Source organism: Atheta coriaria, unplaced genomic scaffold, assembly GCF_025399875.1.
Source record: "Atheta coriaria isolate IRGN ID8LTWV9N9 unplaced genomic scaffold, Caltech_Dcor_3.1 hic_scaffold_1_pilon, whole genome shotgun sequence".
NCBI lineage: Eukaryota > Metazoa > Arthropoda > Insecta > Coleoptera > Staphylinidae > Dalotia > Dalotia coriaria.
In genome coordinates this window covers 6987699-7007562 of record NW_027045443.1, presented here as the reverse complement: position 1 = coordinate 7007562, position 19864 = coordinate 6987699, and the positions used below count along the sequence as shown (strand labels likewise).

Here is a 19864-nt window from a genome sequence, read left to right as displayed (position 1 = left end):
TGTGTGTGTGTGTGTGACAGCCTTTGAATTTTAAATAGCCATTTTTTGTGTCTAAAAACGATGGTAAAACTAGCGCATTAAAGGTGGTACAAAAGTTAAAAAAACAATATTTTTATTTCATTATTGTACATTTTACATCATTTTACATCTTCTTTGGCCGGTAGGCATAATAAATATTTCATTCAAAATGAAACGCATATTACACTGAGCAGGGCTCTTGATGGTAAGTCAAACACATACCAATGTTGTCCTCGGGAGATTCACCGCGCCCAGTCGCTCCAAACTGCACCCCTACAGTAAATGGCGTTACATTACTTTCGACTCGACATGGTTGTTCCCCATTCGGACATAGCGAACTTCCACAATGTGCCAAACTGCAATAACCATTTTGACCACCTGTCGGCATCCCAGTAGCCTAAAATATATTATTTCCTAAGCGAAGGCTGATAATTATATTACATCATTTTACCAAGAGAAAATCATCATTATCACAAGGTAATATGATCCGATTCGTGCAGATTTCGCTAATTCTTGGTTGAGGGTCATTGTCATCCGTTGCATCTGCTCCTGATCCCACATCATTCAAACTTTCATCTTGTGACTGCTGTGTCTCCCCTGTTTCCTGACCCGCACCGCCTTCACCGCTATCGTTTATTATCATATTATTTAAATTCTGATCATTGTTAAAATACTGTACATGAGGTTTCACATTGCCGATTTTAAAGGAATTTTCATCACAGGGTTCGTAAGCAATAGAGCACATTCCTTCCTCTTTACGAATGCAAATGTTGTAGTCCTGATTTGCCAAATGTCGACCATTTTCGGCATAGTTCATCGTTTGCAGAACACCTATAAAACCACAGCAGTGAATGAAATGACATCGCAACTTGAAATCGCCTCGTACCTGTTCTGCCTGTATGATATTGCAGGCATCCCTCGGGTGCCCTTTGCACGAATGGTACCTGCACAATGCGAATCTCCCACAACCGAGGCACGGCTTTTTGCTAAAATTCATGCTAATCACAATCGCTTCTTCGAGCCCTTCCACATCAAAAGCACTGAAACCAGAGGCAGTTAACGTATTTGTACAAAACATTCTCAAATCACTCTACCATGTTGACCACTGTTGATACCACAAAGACTTAATTGTTTCGTCAAGCCTCCGCTCAGCACAAAACGTCCTCCTCACAGATTCCATTTCGACGGTTGGGCTGACCCTATATTCAAATGACTGATTACGCCCAGAACACTTGCACATGCTGCTTTAAAACTTACCAAGTTGAAGTGAATGAAGTCGAGCCGAAATTGAGTAATATCCGGATCAATCTTTTTATTTTCACGCTACACTTGCCGATATCTCGATTCAAGTCAGGAAAACTGGGATTAACAAAGTATGTGATATTGTTGTACACGTCCTGGTTGCAGGTGGCTGTAACTATTTCGATATTTATTCAAACGGGCTGTTTAGGATGCATCAAAGAAAACACTTACACGTGCAACAAACGCCGAACCCAAGTGCACAGCTTCCTTTTGATGATCCACCTTGCATTCTGCACTCGTAAGGATTCATACAGACCCCTAAATGTCAATCTTTATAATCACGAAATAACTTGACTAATTAAAAGAAAACCTTTTCGTCTACCGTCGTTGGCGTTGCATTCCTCCTCAACTGGAATCGGAAAAAAGTTTAAAACTTTACCGGTTTTGAGATGTTCAGAAATGTTGTTCACAAATCCTTGTTTAACACCACTAGATTCCTGCCAAATATCATCCGAAATCGGACTACACATCAAACACAAATAAATTCCGCTGACAATGTGAACAAACAATGCACCACGAATATATAAAACACATTTGACAAAAATATCGATTTTCACAACTCCGTGAATTCTTGAAGTCATGATAAAAGTTCGCGCGATGGTAACAAGCCGACCGAACACCGCTTACTGCTTGTTCACTTGGTTTACTTCTGTAATACTTAAAACTTTTTGGTGCGTACATTTGCGCTCGTAGTTGTGGCACATTGAACACTTGCTCTGCACTTAGCTCATTTTAAGTTGGCCATTTCCGATGCCCTACGCGAGCAAGTCACAAAATCGAAGTACAGCCGTTGTAACTTCCTAAATTTGAGCTGCACAGCTCATTCACGGACATTCGTATCATTCGCGTTCCGGTGAGTGGGGAAAATCGCACAATCAATATGTTAATATGTAAAGATCCATTGCATAAGTGTGTCAAACAACGCGTATATTTCTTTCCGCGTTAGTAGTCCAAACTTAGGTCAGTTGTTGAAGTTGGAAGTGGCTCACATCTTCATTTAGCGTCCAGTTATTTATGACGAGCGGACATTCCTCGTCCATTCACATACCCAGTGTAGTTAAATAATAAAAAGGCTATTCATATAAAAATTCCATCAAAGTACAGTTTTTTTATAAAACTGTAAATATGGAATACAGGATAATTTAAAGGATGATTTTAGAGGATGTCCTCAGTTATAAGTCGAGTTTATTAACAATCGCATACGTACGAAACTAAAACCAGTTGCATTAATACGATTCGTTCTAATCAAAAATTTAATAATTACAAAATATAAATAATTACGCAATAGCATGCACATTAAGAATTAAGCTTACTTCTTTAATAGATAATAATAAACCATTATAATAATAATAAAATATTAATGACAAGTAATATGATATTAAATAGTAGTAGTAAATATAGCAATCATGAGGAACTATGAGCTTAAAATTAATTGTTTCCTTTTTCTCAATTTTCAACAAGTCGCACGTACGTATCGTGTCGCATTCATATCTGTGTTAACCACGTAATTTCTGTTTCGTATGTTCTACGTCCGCAATATTCATTTTGGAATTCCATCCATCACTACTTAGTAAACTTCATATTTTGTCGCAGATACAAATATTTATAAAATTACAAAGCAAATAACGTATGGTAATATGTACAAACAAAATCGTGAAAAATTGTTGAATTTTCGGTAATCCCCGGCTTTCGGTTTGCTTGTTTCCCTTCTCGTTTAAAGAAAAGTAACACCAGTAAAACAATGTTTTAAACTTAAAAACAAAATAAAAAGCAAGATCGCTATAATAATAGAAAATAAACAACGAAAAAACAATAACAATAAATTCTTCTAGTTACATTTAGTACTTAATACTTGCAAGCTTAGTTTTCGTCATTGTTGTGATTTCGATATAAACTGTATAGTATATTTCATTCGTGAAGCCAAAATGAAGTCAGCTAACCGTACGACTCAAAATGAAAATGTTTACCTAAGCAGGCACATTAAGTTCTTGCTTTCTTGTTCCTTAATTGCTCTAAGACTCCTTTTCCTTCTTCAAATTTTCTTTACATTTTCAAATCCTCTCTCCTAATCGCCTCCTTTCCACATCAAGAAATGAAACACTTACAATATGGCATTTCGTGCGTTAAAACAAAAATCCGTCATTGATAGATAAGTAAGAATTGTAACAATATACACATATAATTAACGGCAGTTTGTGTTTCCGTCTTTTTGTTTCTTCTAAATGTTTAGTGTTAATAGTATCGAGTTCTACGCACTCGACTCACATTTTCGCATCAGCAAATCTGCCATCTTGCAATCTCAGTTTTTGTTGCAAAATAAATTTTATTACTATACACAATAAAAATAGAAACATTTATCCTATCCTCTAATTAGGTTGTTATTGGTAAACTCTTCAATGCCTTCCGTCTATCGTTTGTGCTATTTCATTATTGCATTTATCGCTTTCCTATTATAAAAATAAAATTTATATCGTACGTGTTTTAGACACTCAGTAAGTTCATTTTCACATTCATTAGTTTCTACGGATAATCGGTTGCATCGGTTACACGTTTGCAATCATATATTTCGCAAGCTTAACGTAGAAATAGAACGAGTGATATAAGTATAAGTGTAGATAATGTAAGTGTGGCTAAATTCAGAACCGCACAACTTCCAAACCGAAACCAATAAAATATTGAATTTTTCATTCATTTGAAGAGTGGTGCAAACAGCCCGTTCTTTCAACATCGTTCTCTATAGATACACATTCCATAATAATCTAGTAGAGAGGCAATCAATACTTGTAAGTAATCTATTATCGTTCGCAAACTGCATTCGTGCGTACACCCGCATCCGGAAAAACAAAGTGTCGCAGAGAACAAAATCAGTAAGATCATCATCAATTTGGTCTATCACTACGCGCAGATATGAACAGAACAATTTCCTATAACACGTCATTCACTATTCATTTCCAGCATCCATTTTCTCATTCTACGGTGACAAAACGTAAACGAAAATCCTCAAACATCCACAATCATTATAAATTTTGATACGCATTTTATGTTATTAGGTCTAAATAGGTGTATAATATGTAGATACAGATTATATTTGCGATTTTTGTACACTAATTTAGTTGTAACAAGTAATTTCGATTCGTATACTAAAAGAAACGTATTAGGGGATATTATTCATTCATAATGTTTAAAGCTCGTTTACATTTACAGTTTAATAGATTTGTGAATATTTACAACTTTCATTACTCTTTTTCTGGGGTTTTCATCATCATCAATTGTATAGTTCTTAATTAATTAAATGCCACTGTATGATCCATAATACTTATTCCCTCCATTTACAAACATATTGTCTATTCCTTTTTATCGGCTTATTAACTTGTTTTCTTTTGATTTTCTTTCATCGTAACTTGTCGGTTTTGCATGATTCCATGATATGTATGAATATTTTCAATAAATAATCCGCAATGTATATACACGTTTAAATTACTGTTGCCGTATCATCCATCTGAATTATTGTATATCATATATAATATAATTTGGTTAAATATTTTATATATTTGGCTATTCGCGATAATTTGATACATATTTATGTGCTAATATAGCTCTTCCGCTACTGTAGTTAAAACGTATCCTATCAAAAGAAAATAATAACTGAGAGTAACAAAAACGACTCAGGTATACAGTTTGGCTCCGACTCACTCAGCAACAAGTCAGTCAAAGCGTGTTTTGTCATAATATGCATCGCTCGTAATTCATTCATAGTACGCTTCTTAATGCCAATGGTCATTCGCGCATAATGATCCTAGAATTAATTAATAAAGATCGTTCAAATATAAAGGAGTCAGTCTATCTTGGTTACCATATCAGTTTATAATAAATAGATGCGATAATAGTGTAAATTTCGACTAAATAATAGTGTACATCATACCTGCGGGTACGGGTTGTATAATTGTCTAATGCTTCACCTTGGGACTCATCAACGAGTTTGCCTTAAAACCTTCGCTTCGCGCGAAGTCGATCTCCGCGTAAGCAAAAGCCTGCGTCTTGCGTGTTTGAGCCGTTGCCATCCTTCATGCTTATCTTTGGTAAGCGCTTGAGGGCGGCGTCCTCGGCATTATCACTGGACGCTAGGTCAAGGCTAGCGTAGTGTAGCTGCGCTTGTGGTGCAGGGGCGGGTGAGGAAGGGTCCTGGCCGCCGGCGCTGTTCACAGAGTTTGGTCGGGAGCCGACCAACGTGCTTACCTCGCTGCTTTCCGAACTCGGGCGCGACTGCTTGTTGGACTCTTCGTCTATGGGCTTGAAGCAAAGCGAGTTATTAACCTGCGTGAGATAAGACTCGCACCATGCAGATCCGCGACCGCCCAAATCCATAGGCGCATAGTCGTCTTGCGCCTTGCTGCTCGCACTCGTTGCGGGATATTTCGAACTAGGTGGGTGAGCTTGTGGTCGGAAATTCACGTAGCTGGGCTTCTCGGGAGCACTAAAATTCATGGGCGCGTAGTCACTGACGTCGCGGCGAATACCCGACGCCTGATACTTTGTGTTCAAGACCGTTGAAGGAACTTTGATACGTGTACTAGTAGTAGGGGCTTGAGAATGGTCGGTGTGATCGTGGGTGATTTGGCGTCGGGACTCTTCGAAGACACCGGAGAACTGGGACTGTTTAGACTCAGCGGAAAGATCGTGGATGAGCTCGACGGTGTTGTCACGCTTGAACTTGAGCTGTCCTTCGAGTCTCGCCTGCTGACCTTCCACGAACGGGTCTTTATAAGAAGGGGTTGAATTGGCAGTATCATACCGTATGAATTCTGCTGAATGTTTATCGGCTTCGATCGGGTGTTACTGTCGTTCTTCGATTTCTCCTGATTCTGCTGATTTTTCGCGCTGAGGAACCGAACGACATGTTAGTATAATCGCCGACGGTGGTAGGCGTATTGCCTCCACCGCCAAGAGACATCTCTACGTAGCCTTCGTTTTCTTTCTTGCTACTAGGATGATAATCCATATCTATGTAATCGATTGAGGATGGTGACCCTTTGCTCATGTAGCCTAAAGTCGATTGCACCGGAGATGCTACGTACATGTCCAGATTTTTCTGGTGGAAATTCATATCCATGTAGTCAGTAGTTGGTGTATATTGTGACATTGGCGACGTAGAGGCAATCGATGACAATGGCGAAAGAGATGGATTCTGTGGAGATGTGGATGGTTTCATTTTATTCCACGTCCATCCATCTCCAAATAATCAGACCGTGATTCGAACTGAATGGGCCTACTCGGGGATGTGCCAGGTTTCATTACAACATAGGAGGATGGTTCCGGCTTTTCGATGGACATTGGTGCGCCAGGTCGCATATCCACATATCTGAAAAATAATCGTACAATTTAATTATTTACACTGGTTGCAAAAACATTTAGAGATTTAATTAACTTACCCAGGAGGTGCCTTATATTTGTTGCTTTGTGCCGATTGGTTGTGGCCAGCACCAGCAGACGGGGCATTAGAGGGTGTCATTTCGACATAGTCGTTAGTCGTCTTCCGGGTAAAGTCCATCTCCATCAGATCCTCCATGGGGTCAATGGAACTGTGTGAACTGTAGAGACGGGTGTTGATTAACAATGGAGCACTATTCGACTTAGCGCCATTATGGTTGTAACCATGAGGAGGCAGGACTCTATTATATCCCTTTTGGTCTTTGAACCCACACTGCAGGCCCGATTACGCGGCTGCTCAATGCGGTTCCTGAACGGTTTTGAGCCCATCGAGTACGTTCGCTGTCGCTCGTTAGAGCTGGACTCGTCCTCTTCGCTTGGAATGTATGATAGCACTTTTTCCAATGGATAATCGTTCCGTATATCTGCAAAGTGAGCACACCTCATTAATTTCCATTCAATGCCGAAGTGAGCCAGGCAAAATGTGCCACACGAAAACATACCTGTATGGGAAGGAGTGCCCGAAGTGACGCTGCTCATGCTCGGCGCCGGTGACATAGCACTAAGGCGTGCGCGCGGGCTCATATCTACGTAGCCATCGTCGCTGCTAATAGGCGCATGGCTCATAGGTATATAGGAGCCGGGTGTGGGGCTCGAATGCAGCATGCATGGGCTTTCGCTGCAATCGTCGCAGTTTTCCTCGGCGATGGCCTCGTCTGGAGTGAGGGAGATGGGGAAGCGGCGATGCACGTCGCCGTCATGCCAGCCCTCGCTGTCATCAATGCTTAGCGAGGAACCGGTGGAATCAGTAGAACAACCAACCGAAGGCGGGCTAACGGGGCTATCGGACGGCGGGCTGTGCGAGATGTCACGCGACAGTGGTGGATGTCCAGTTGAGGGCCAGTGCCGGTCGATCAACATCAAAGGGTGGTTTCCTTCGCTACTGGTTCGTGGCCGCGAAGGCATGCTGTCGCTACGTATTCGCAGGTCTGGAAAGCCTAGAAATTCCGAGGGACGTGTTAGAACTCAAAAGTCATTGTCCAAATGTAGTGAGGTAAAAATAATAAAGAGCGATTACTGAAAAAGAGCAATTTAGTACAATGGAAAAGCCAAAAGTTCGTGAGTTGTTAATTGTTAGTCAAACAAAAATAGTGTAAGTAAAATATAAGTAAGAACACTGACTAAATTCACACCGACAACAGAAATGTTTGGCCACAAGAGGATACTCTATTCGGCAGGTTCACAATCAATTACCCCGGACAGAATACCCTCTCAATGGAATTCGAAATATTGCCCGTGCGTGCCCACGGTCCTCTCTAGAGAATCAAGTGTGAACTTAGCATAACGGATGTTAATGATTACATAACGCTGATTCTAAATGGCTCTATAATTCTACACGGTGATGGCCAACCCGCTGCAGGTGGCACGCCATTCTAAGACCAGCCACATTTAAATGCCCACCCGCAATGAGTTAATCCTAAGTCAAGCATTGATCTTTGTTAGCAGTATGATAACATGAATATATGAATGAATGATACATACATTTAAAGGATGGAGTCGGGCGTTTGGCCGTTTTCGGGGATGAATAGGGTTGTCAGTAGTGATAGGTGCAGGATGAGCTAGAGGCAGTGAACGTGTACGTTGGTGGTTCACTATTCCAGGCCAAGCTACATTCCCTCCTGTATATACAATTTATTATCAATAACACAACACAGTCGTCGACAGTCGATTCGTGTAAAAGTACTAGCCAAAAGGGACAAGCAAATGAGCATAACACCCGCACCAATTAATCGAGTAATAATATGCGTAATTAGTTATTGAATTCATTGAAATGATGCGACACTTATTTACAGCATGACGATTGCGTTTTCTCCGCTCGTCGAGAGAGCGAGATTTGGCGGGCGAAATATTTTGCAATTATCCCGCGACTCGTTGGATTTTAATTTGTTATGCACCTTAACGCTTAAGCAAACAATCAAATAAAACATACCGACGCGTATGTTATACACCTGACAAATAAATCACGAGCGTACGCGGCGAGAGGACGTACGAAAAATACATTCTATTTACGTATGTTCATATCGAAAACATTTTTAATGTCGCATAGCGTGCTCAACACCTCGATATCGCATTTTCATGCCATTGTGAACGGACCAGTGTGTGCGTAGCCTAATGAAACGATTGTTTTGTTGACGTTTTGCTGACGAATGTACCCGTATTGACGTTGCGGTTTGCGCCGTTCGCCGTTATACAGTATTTGCCGTATTGCCGTTCTTCCCAGCGCCATATTTTAACTGATAACATAATAAGTTTGCATTCTTATGGAGCTGTGGTTTACATCGCGCTTGAAAACAATTCGCGACTTCGGCATTTTGGATATGTAATGCACACGTTGCATTAACGCAAGGTAGAACATAAACGAGCCACATAATTCATTCATTATAATAGGGCGTAAATCGATAGCCGTACAGTGCGAGAAAAAACGAGTTTAGCATCGGCGCGCTCGTCCGGCTGTTGGCGGCAAAAATTGTTTGCCGAGCGCCATAAAAATGCAATTTACAACGAAGCGAATTACATCGTTTTGCGCGTCGCGCCGACTATTTTCTCCGCCGCAATGAATTATGAAACAATCCGCGGAGCCCCGTCTTCGCTCTACATCAAACGGGCAACACTTATCGAACAAAGGGGAACAACGGGCGCCCGGCGCGCGAAGGAAACATCGATCTCACACCGAACAACAATAAAACACAGATTGCACAACGACGATAATAATTGATTAGCATGTTTTGCCCACCAAACAATCAGTCATACAATTATCATACCAGTTGCGTTATTGTTATTATTTGCTGACGTGCAAGGCGAAGGAACTGTGTCGACGATTATATTAACAACCGCTTGATCTGTAATTAAAGCAAACGCACCCAACTCAAGAATTCGAATGGAATAGAAATTGCAATTACATTCAACACAATCGCGCGTTAATGGCGGCGCGAAGCGCCGAAAGGTGGCCGTCGCTGCGCGCCGCGCCGATAGACAAATAGTCAAAATCGTCGCCTTGATTCACAATCAAAACATTCCCAGCCGGATTTATTTTCGTCCTTTCGCATCGAAAATATCGCTGTATCGCGCCGCGACTTGTCTGGACGTCTGCTGCGAATAACAGACCGCGCCACCTAAAGAGCGGACTTGATTTAGCCGCCAGTTACGTGCGATCGTAAACTCTAATGAGATTTAAGATCGCGGTTATGCCGTGACCAATTTATACGTGTCATTCGAATATTGATTAGATGATGGATTAGTACTTGAACCAAAACGCAACGTTGAGAATACAAACTACTGATGCGGCATTTCAATCCGCCAATAAATATAATGCATGCATGAATCCGTTGGAAAAGAAAGAGCAAGCAAAAATAATATTCACTATTACGAGAAAACACATTATTGAAAGATTGACAATGACAGTTTTATTATAGCAATGGATGCGATAAAATTATCCAAATGACAACGTTAAATACGTGCCGGCTCACTAATCTTCAAGGAATTGTTTTCCATCGACGCGCGCGCTTGGGTTCCGGAAATTCTCGACGAAACTAAATTTAAACTTCATATAAATCGCAATGCCAATGCTATGCGCCTCGTTAAACAAGCGTACAATGTTTAAATAGAAATTGCATTTCTCGCAAACTTCAAACGTCGACACTTTCCGAAACGTTCCTTTTGAGAAAAACCACACGGAGCTCATTTTTATTTACTGCACAACCATTGTCTTTCCTCAGTTCCGTCCTATGCTAGAGTGATCGATTCCAATCAGTATTAGTACAACTAAAACGGTTGTAACAATGAATTAACAAGCTATTTTCTGGTTAGTCCCGCGTTCGGCGAACGCGTCAACATACTGTCCAATAATAGGCGAGCACGGAGAATTGCAATGACCAAACGAGCGAATCATTAAGGTGGCAACAAACGCGCCGGTGCTTACGCGCATCAATTATACAAATACTGTTGTTGCTCGCGGTTTTAATTCGTTGCCGCGCCGCGCGCGGATCTGCGTGTTCTTTAATACGACGTTTACTCGATGGTTTATTTAGCAGCTTTATGTCATACAAAATAGAGTCCTCTAGGCCATAGACAATTACCTTGCTGGTAGGATGGCATAGGCTTGGAGGGTCCGCCGATGTTAATCGGCTGCCGACGCGGCATGTTCTTAGGCTTGGAGGCTTCGTCCGCCGAGCTGGAGCGGTTGCGGAATTCCTCGCGACTGCCGCTTGAATTCATCGCGCTGAAAACAAATCATTAGTCATCGCAACGTAAGTGGAGGATAGCTGGAGTGTGATGCTGTGTGTATGATATGGAGTACATACTTGTAGACAGTCTGATGAATGTTGGACGCAATGTGGGAATCCTCGGCTTCCATCCAGATCTCACCGGCGCCGATGACGCTCGATCGTCCCGCCTGCCAAGCGTAATCAGAACAAATTAAAACCAAACACTTTGCCAAGACAGCGATCGGACATACCTCGAGGTAGAAGTAATTCTTCAGGCATCCGCAGCTACGGATGAGGGAGAGCGGGAAGTCAGTCTGGATGACATTGTTTTCCTCTTGTTTGATGAGGCTGAGAGTCTTGTCGGTAAGGCAGAGACGATGGGTGAGCATCAGCTCAGAGGTAGTCTTGTATCCGGGCACCATCGTCGAAATACCACGATTCAGCAATTGTACTTGCCATGTGTGCTCTGAAATGCGGACATTGCACAAATTAAGCATTAGCAACAACAAAACAAACAAATATGCGCGAAAAGATCGTGCATCTGTGGTATTTTATCATCTGCCGCGAATCGGAAATTGCGCCATTGCAGATTCAATTCACGATTTGCATTTTCGAGATGACTAGACAAATGTAAAATTAGCACAGCGGCATGGCCGATTCAATATTATCATCATCATTACAACCTATATTGTTAGCTTGTGCGCTTTTGTGAAATTGGTATGTGGCGAGCCATTTAATCGCGGCGCATTCATTAACGAAATGAATGAACGATGGAGAGACAAAGATGCTCATTTTCAGCGTTATCATCATTACATTATATTATGTTAGTCGAGTGCGCGACGCCACCGCCACCGCGCGCTCGCCATCATCGTCGTAACCGTTTTCTCTCGATCCGTCGTCGTAGCCGTCGTTGTTCCGAGTGTCACGCAAAACAAGTATGATACATATTATTCTGTTTGTCGCTCGCGCTCAGCCTCGTGTGCATGTGTGCGTGTGTGTGTGTACTGCGGAGTATACACTTGGGATCCGCGCCGAATAATATATCGATCACAGTACATAACTCCCGACGAACCGTGTTTATTACATCAAATCAACCTTTAAAACGCAAACAAGACGCGCCCAAAAAGATATGCCCATTTTTTGAAAAGACGATGTATGAAAAGGCGACGCGGCGGTTACAAAACGAGCGCGCGGGCCGCACCGCTCATTTCAAAAAGTATTATATTCATTCTTGCGTCGCTAAAAATATGTACATTGACACGTTCGCCACACATGCTCGCCGCGAAACGCAATAGTCATTGCCATTTTATTAACAGGCGCGCGTAAACGGAACTCGCGCCGTGACAAACAAACGAATCTTGCAACAAAAACAACTTTTGTTCCTTTTCTTTTCTCTCGGATTCTATGCGGCGCGAGCGTCCACCGAATATATTTAAATATAAACAACGATCGCTCAGCGGGTACGCAGTTATCTCTCCGAGTGCGATTGTTCTATCTTCTCGTTGCAAAATTCTTGGCAAATTTACGTGGATTAAAAGAGACACGACGCGAGAATATTGTCGCCGGCAGCGCGCGCGCGTAAAACAACAAAACTTGGGTGCTAGCTAATCCTATTTCCAACCGCTCCTAACATGCTAAGAAAATAACAAAACATGTTACGTAATTATTTTGCATATTCCACGAGTATCGAGATAACGCTGCCAGGTCGAAGGAATGTGTCGCATTGAATTTACGAAATGATAATACTCTCACGCGTATATCTATACGCATGTATACACGCCGATTTTATTCTTGGTGTTTAGCCGGGGAACACACGCCGCCGGCGCCTGCATTTACATTGTGCATCCGCGAGAACAATGTGTATATGTTTCTTCTGAGACAGACAGCACCTGCTTGCGACGCACTCGCTTGCTCGCTCCCGATGACTGGACGTTTATTAAATGAGCGCCGGTTTATTTTAAGTCGAAACGTTTTTTATTAGGTGGAAATGTCATAGAAAATAGCAAACGCGCGTTACTCGTGTTATGCCCATACGATATACTACAATAGCTACGAGCGCCATAAGTGCCTATATTTAGATTTTGAATAAGGCGCATGAAAACATCAACCACGCTCCGAGCGTCGAGATGGGCTTCAAGGGAAACACAAATAAGTGCCGCGGGCATTTTTGCATTCCCAAGCCACAAACAACCTCCGTCTAACAACGAATAATATGTGCGATGGAGTTTTCCTGCGACAAGTTTTATTACTTTTACCAACTGCTAACCCAGAAAATTGTGTTTTCCTATGTCAAGGCGCCGCTTAAACTCACTCCGATTTTACCTCCATTAAAATGTTTGCAGTCCCTGGGTTATTAAGCTAACTTTAAATTGACGAAACGTGCAAAGTATTAGGTTACCCCACACGAGTATTTTATTTTACGTTCTCCGAGAAATGCTGAACGACGAAAATAGAATGTGTGAGAAATCGGCGCGCAAAATAGTAACTTGCCACACAACGAGCCACACAGGTGGTAGCAATGAACAAATAAAGTGCATTCAACGAGTACCTTCAGTCGAAGCGCTGCCTCATGCATGGACAAGAAAGAATGTCCGCATTGTCAAGCTGCAGATAGAGTTTCTTGAATAGTAGTAATACAGAAAATGCAGGCGAGAAAAATAGTCATAACATTTTTGCCAAGTAAGGTGTAATAAAAATAAACGCGGACGTGTGTGGCGGTATTAAAGATGATTTTAAATTTAGACAAACACTACCTTTGTTTGCCATTTTCGATGTTTGCCGATAGCCACATGAAGTGGACTAATATTCCCAGCAGGCTCAGAATACATCCTGTTTTGTAACGTTTATCAATAACACTTATCGCCTCAGTCGGTTGTCAACAATCAAGGGGAATTCTGGCGAAACCACCTTATCACCGAAATGACAAATATTTTCGTGAGATTAGTTTATTTAATAAATAAAATAAATCTTGATAACAAGCAAATATCAATCGCTGGAATTATAAATTGCACAATTCGCTGAATTTGGATGAAGAAGTCTAAATGAATGAATTAAACAAAATCGAAATACGAGTACAGCGAATGTAAAGTGAAACTTTCTTTGTGCAATGTATATAATAAATGATTGATATGCTGGTGAATCAACGACGAAGAATGTTGTCGCCATGATGTTTGGAAATGTCGCACGCAACTAGACTGCATTGTTTAAGGGAATTGTATCATATTCGTCAATTGTTTGGACTCGCGCAATAATCGTCGCGACAACAATGATTAAAAAACAAACTTATTATCGGTCGGAATTGTTTGTTTATTTGAAAAGCATTCTGGCTCGCTCGTTTCGTTCTTGTTTATTTACTACAATTCAAACGTGCGCCTCGTGCATCGTTATTTGGAGTAGTAATGCCGTAGATTAGCTAGTTACAAACATTTGACGTCTAATTGCATCGTAAGCAATGTTCGATTCATATTCGCTTAAATACGGAATTCATTCAAAAGTGCATAATCCAACTCCTACTCATTTAAAAAAAAAAAGACCAAGAACATGGTAAAATGTTTTCAAAGATTGCCAACGATGATTAGGAAGAGAAAATACGCGTGGGCTAGAAACTGCGTCGCAGGATCAAAACAGTGCGGCGTGGGTAGCACGCGGGGGGCAGCCTGGCATTGAACGCGTGCCGCATCGAGGGCGGGGTGGTGGTGGTGGCGGCGGCTGTGAGAACGGCGCATTGTATGCAGTGCGCCCATTTTGTTTTCGCTTTCGTTAGGGCGCTAGAACGTTTCGGCTGTGTGAGAGTGTAGCGTGTGCTCCAGAATGTGCACAAGGCGAGCGCGATCGATCCGAAGAGCGCGCGGCGCTGCTGCTGCTGCTGCTGCTGCTGCTGCAGTCGCAGCGAGGCGAGGTTCTTCGCGCTCTTCGCGCCCGCTTCCTGTCCTATACAACCGAAACTACTACGCGCGTAGGGAGCGCCGCCGCGACCGCGACGTAGTAGTAGTAGCGGCGCATGTGACGACCGTGCCACGCCGCTGCCGCCGTGTAATCTAATTCAGTCGATTCAACCTTCGCGCCCGCCGGCCCATGCCAGAGCCAGCCGCGTATAGTATTGATGTGTGCGCACGTTTGTCGGCGCGCTCGTAAGCCTCGCAGCGCAGCGTGGAATAGAATCGTCGGTGTAACCGCATCGACGCAGCGCGCGGCTGCCAGCGTTGTTTACATCGATCACGTCGTCGAAGCATGGGAATGTTTGGGTTCTGTATTTCTGGGAAATGAGGCCATCAGGTATATGAATGGTCGGTCGGCACCGTGCGACACCAACGATGCCAGCGCAGGCGCTGCATCCAATTTTCCCACTGGTCGCTTTTCGGTTCCGATACGGTGGTTAACTATGTACTTTAATGTGCACTTTTCGATACTCGCGTACCCTGAACCACCTTACTTGCCTTACTTGAATAAAATCCTGCGCAGAAGGATGAATTATGAAAGTATGTTTCACAATAAGACGCAACTTGTGTAACTTAAGCATTGTGCGCAATGCGGTTCCAAGACTTTCAGATTACTAGGAAAACAAATTCGTTTATAGAAATTTCGGACGGTGTCCTTCTGGGAAGAGGTCGAAAGCCATTGCCTGCAAAGCATCCGACGGCGTTGTTCGCATCTGCGTAAATATTTATGTTATTATGTGAATGGACGAGGCCCGAGGCAATAATCGTGTCAGGTCAGTGTGTGTTAATGAGAAGTGTTTTTGATCGAAGCCTGGGCATTGAGGAATGTCGCCATTGGGCGGCGGTGCGTTAGCGACACACATGCGACAGCAAAACAGGGCGATCTCAATGCGAGCGAGTTGAGTTCACTTGCCGCTGGCATGCGCGTCCAGTTATTATGCGAAATACGACCACGAGAACGACGACGTGGGTATGCGCAGTACGCTCGGGCGTACTACGTGTTGATGGTGTTTCAGAATGGGTCCACCGCGTGCGTACGTTGAATTACGTCGGACGATGCAAGCGAATAATGCGCCCGACGCTCCCACCAAAAGCGGACTCGGCCGCCGCTGGAGGAATGCCTGTAACAGTAAACGAAACAATGCGCGCGGCACCGAGCGCATTGGAAACGAGCGTTCGCAAACGTTCTTGAAACATGTTTTGCTGGCTGCCGGAGCGCGGGCGACCGCGGCGTGGAAAGAAACCTCGAAGAATGCGCAGCGAGCGCGGCGCGTACCATGGCGCGAGAACTCAAGAGAGTGTGGTGATTCAATGGCGAGGAATGCGAGTAATGCGGCTTCCCAGCTAACAGCGCGCTCGTTATTTATTGCAGTCGCGAAAGAACGACGCGCAAGGCGGGCGCGCTATTTATAACCGAATTGTGTGGACGCGGAGCGGCGCACGAAACGTAAACAAACGATTACGGCGACAGCACGCTCCAGCGCACGCTCTCGATGCGGCGCAATCGGCAGATAAGACGGACGCTCGCACCTTCCGCGCTGCGCACGTGGGAACATTATTGAACGGTTTATTTTGATCCGGGGCGCATGCAAACGCCGACTCACGCGAAAGAGCGCCGACTGCAGCGCGAGGGGCGGGCGCGCGCGTTGGCGGCCTGCGCGGCCGTGCGTGTGCACTCACCGTATGTGGGGCGAGGCATGACGCCGTCGGGCACCTCTTCACCCTGCTGCTGGGCGAGCAGCGCCTTCAGCCAGGCGTCTGACTCGTCCTCGCTCTCGAGGATGACGCAGAAGCAGTCGTCTTTGGTGTAGAGCGCAATGACGTGCTTGTTATGCTTGATGTCATGCCGCTTGTTGATGTTGAAGCAGGTCTTGATGGGAATGCTGCGCTTGGGCAGCTGCCCGTTGTGGAACTTCTTCTCCGAGTCGTAGTACTCGAGGCGCGCCGACGACTCGCAGGTCTCGGCCGCGCGCAGCACAAAATACTTCCGCTTGGAGGTCTTCAGCTTCTTGAGGTAGCCGGACTTGACCACCGCGCCGCACCCCGAGGGATGTGCGACTGGGCGCTCTTCACTGACATGATCCGCGTCAGCCTCTCGACGACGTCGCTGCTTTTGAGACTAATGTTGGTGCCGGGGGCGCGCGGACGGCGTACGTCGCCGTCTGCTGTCTGGTCGAGGAAAAGTACGAAAGGGCGTGCTGCCCTGCTGCGCCGATCAGCGCGATTGCCGAAGAGCGTTCGCACCCATCAGCGGGACCGCAAACGCTGAAACACGCCCACGATTACACGATTGCGTCGAACAAATTATTTACTGTCATTACGTTGCCAGTGGCTGCAGCGTACCGCGCACACTTCGATGTTCACGCGCAATAACAACAACAACAACACTGGCTAATCGACGGCGGCATTCCAGGTCAACGAAGGTAGTGGAGCACTTCCTGTCTACGGGCGCTACCTACGGCTGCTAATATGGAGGCACACGCTGTTTATCCTCCTCCGCCGTCACTACTACTCGTTATCGCTTGTTTACCACGCTCGTTGCGCAGCCACGACAACGAGCTAATGCGAGATCGCCTGACGTCTGGAAGTGCGACGTGAAGTCACTCCGCGGGCAGCCCACCGCGATGGCATGGGCCACAGCACACTATAAGTCCGTTGCTGGGCGCATTTTGCCAGCAACTACGCAGTTTACGCCGTTTTTGTCAATTGGTGGCACGATGTGTAAACAGGGGCGTCGTTATCCGTGGCGTCTTACCAACCAGGCGCCCACGTCAAAGAGCAGTCACTCGCAGTGAACGCGGTAAATAGATTTCGCCCGCCGATTTCGAACTACGCACTAAAGAATTTCGTTCAATACGGCGTATGTGTGCGTCTAAATATAGCACCGGACGAGTAGCGTGCACAAGCTACGCGATATGCGTGTATGAGTGAATTCGATTGTACACGGAAAACACGCAGCGTGCCCACGTTAAGCGGGCTAAGATTTCTTACTGCGCTGGACGTTACACAAATATACGCGGCACAACCTACGGGGAAAGCCCCCTCCTAGCGCGCTGCACGATGGTGCACGAGGGAGCCTCTGGCCGCGATGGATTCGAAGTCCGTCGGCTGGTGTCCGCCGCGCGCCAATATCAATGTTTATCTGAAAGCGCGTGTGCTGAAGAAGACGCCCGATGACGAGGACGCGTGGGTATGTCGCGTATGACGTCGTCGCACTTTGCGACGATTGTAAACAACGGGCTCCGCTTGCGCGCGCACACTACCGATGAATTGCGCTGGCGCGAACGAAATGATAGATCCGACGTGCGCAGCCATGCTGCTTGCTGGTACAATAACATAACATCTTGGAACTGCCTCTAGGCTTCGGACGTCACGCCGAGTGCGTGACAACGAAAATACGGCCCAAAATGCGACGTGCATTGCCCAAATTAGGCAACTCCTCGGACCTGGCACGAGGGCCTTTCACAACCTGTATCCGTGGGATTCCTAGTAGGACAAATTCCTTTCCGTCGCAAAATACCAAAGTCTCAGCGCGCCGATCGTCTGCTGGGTCTGCTAAGCGTGTTTTGCTAAAGAGCACGGAGTGAGAAGGGGCAGACGCGTCCTTGCCTTCAGTTCGTTTCTATCTTACTCGTCGACATCTCGCTCCTCCTCGTCTGCGCAGCGCAGACACACAACAGCGTTTGCCAAAACAACAAACATTGCACAACAAGCGCCAACAATCGCACGCCATTTTACTACGAAATTCTACGCAATATTGCGCATTTCACTTGCAACGAGTGTCTCCTGTCTAATGTGGATACCTGTTTACACTATCACATCCGTAGGCAGGAAGACAGGGTGGCATGGTGATAAGAAATGCTTCTGTACAAAACGCGGCAGCAAAGCGTATTTTCTTATGTGAGCGGCGTGCGCGCTTCTTGGTCACTCCGGTTTTGGTCGGGGCAGAGTCATAAGCCTCGCGAAGAATGTCTGCTCTTTCCGCGGCAAGTTCAACCGCGCATCGAACGGCAGACGCGTTTCGACGCGGGGTTTAGAGAGCGCTGCCCGTAGAACAACGCCCTTAGCAGGTCATTCATACTGTGCGTGACTACGGGTCACTCCGCCAACCATGACGGATCCTATTCAGTACTCCGTTCTACTATGAGCCTCTTTCACACCACTATTACGTCGCGCACGTTTTACATTTGGATGCGGTGCAACGCGGCACGCCGAGTTCGCGGGAAGTAGACGCGCGCCACGCGAATATTGTCACAGACCATCGGACTTGCTGCCTGCCATTCCATTCCCTAATAGAGAGGAATCAGCTAGAGATACACCCAGGACATGATTCACTTTGGTGTTGTTTTTGGTCAAGTCCGCATTAGCTAAAATTGAATAGCCAATCAATTTTAGCGCGTATTGTGGTGTTGTGCATTTTTGTTTCGACTTCCCCGTCTCTGATTATTCCTAGACCGTCTCGTTGAATTACGTCTGTTCAAACTTAAGTCGTCGAAGTCGTTGACTCGTCCCGAACGCTAACAATCCGTGACAGACTTGTCTGGGCATGTTACTTTTCATTACATCTTATATCTGCGTACTCTTTAAATATCCGAAACTTAAGTCCATATTGCGATATAAATATAATGCACACATTACAATCACGCTGGCTAGACACAACTAGAATTCACCAGAAATAAACACTATCAAATCTCTTTCCCAGAGAATTTATCGAGGCGATCACAAATATTTGCTAACGTATTACTCATTGGTCTCGGCGGCACAACTTCCGATTAAAAGCTCTTCATAATTCTTGGACACTTAGTCATACTCTGATAATAACAATATTATCGTCACAAATAAAACTTAGATGATAATATTACTTAATGACCAGCTTATCTATCGTGACAGGAAATAGTCTGATGGAACAAAGCC

General features: G+C 44.7%; 2 protein-coding genes across 2 annotated transcripts in view; both read right to left on the bottom strand.

The window, feature by feature from the left end:
- Window positions 1-95: 95 nt before the first annotated feature.
- On the bottom strand, window positions 96-2374 carry LOC135796540 (uncharacterized). The gene is given in 10 exon segments (XM_065308645.1): window positions 96-415; window positions 470-849; window positions 905-997; window positions 1000-1061; window positions 1115-1178; window positions 1181-1217; window positions 1276-1334; window positions 1337-1435; window positions 1492-1578; window positions 1631-2374. Coding segments are annotated over 10 exon segments (1368 nt in total). The 5' UTR covers window positions 1902-2374; the 3' UTR covers window positions 96-199.
- A 114-nt stretch (window positions 2375-2488) lies between these two features.
- The window catches only part of chico (insulin receptor substrate 1 chico), an 18697-nt gene continuing 1321 nt past the window's right edge, over window positions 2489-19864 (bottom strand). Inside the window, 14 exon segments of the mRNA XM_065305093.1 lie at window positions 2489-5860; window positions 5863-6132; window positions 6135-6537; window positions 6540-6679; window positions 6750-7005; window positions 7008-7172; window positions 7251-7737; window positions 7740-7745; window positions 8290-8426; window positions 9570-9647; window positions 10884-11026; window positions 11109-11200; window positions 11264-11478; window positions 16631-17069. Coding sequence (XP_065161165.1) covers window positions 5305-5860; window positions 5863-6132; window positions 6135-6537; window positions 6540-6679; window positions 6750-7005; window positions 7008-7172; window positions 7251-7737; window positions 7740-7745; window positions 8290-8426; window positions 9570-9647; window positions 10884-11026; window positions 11109-11200; window positions 11264-11478; window positions 16631-17069 — 3387 coding nt within the window. The 3' untranslated portion in view covers window positions 2489-5304.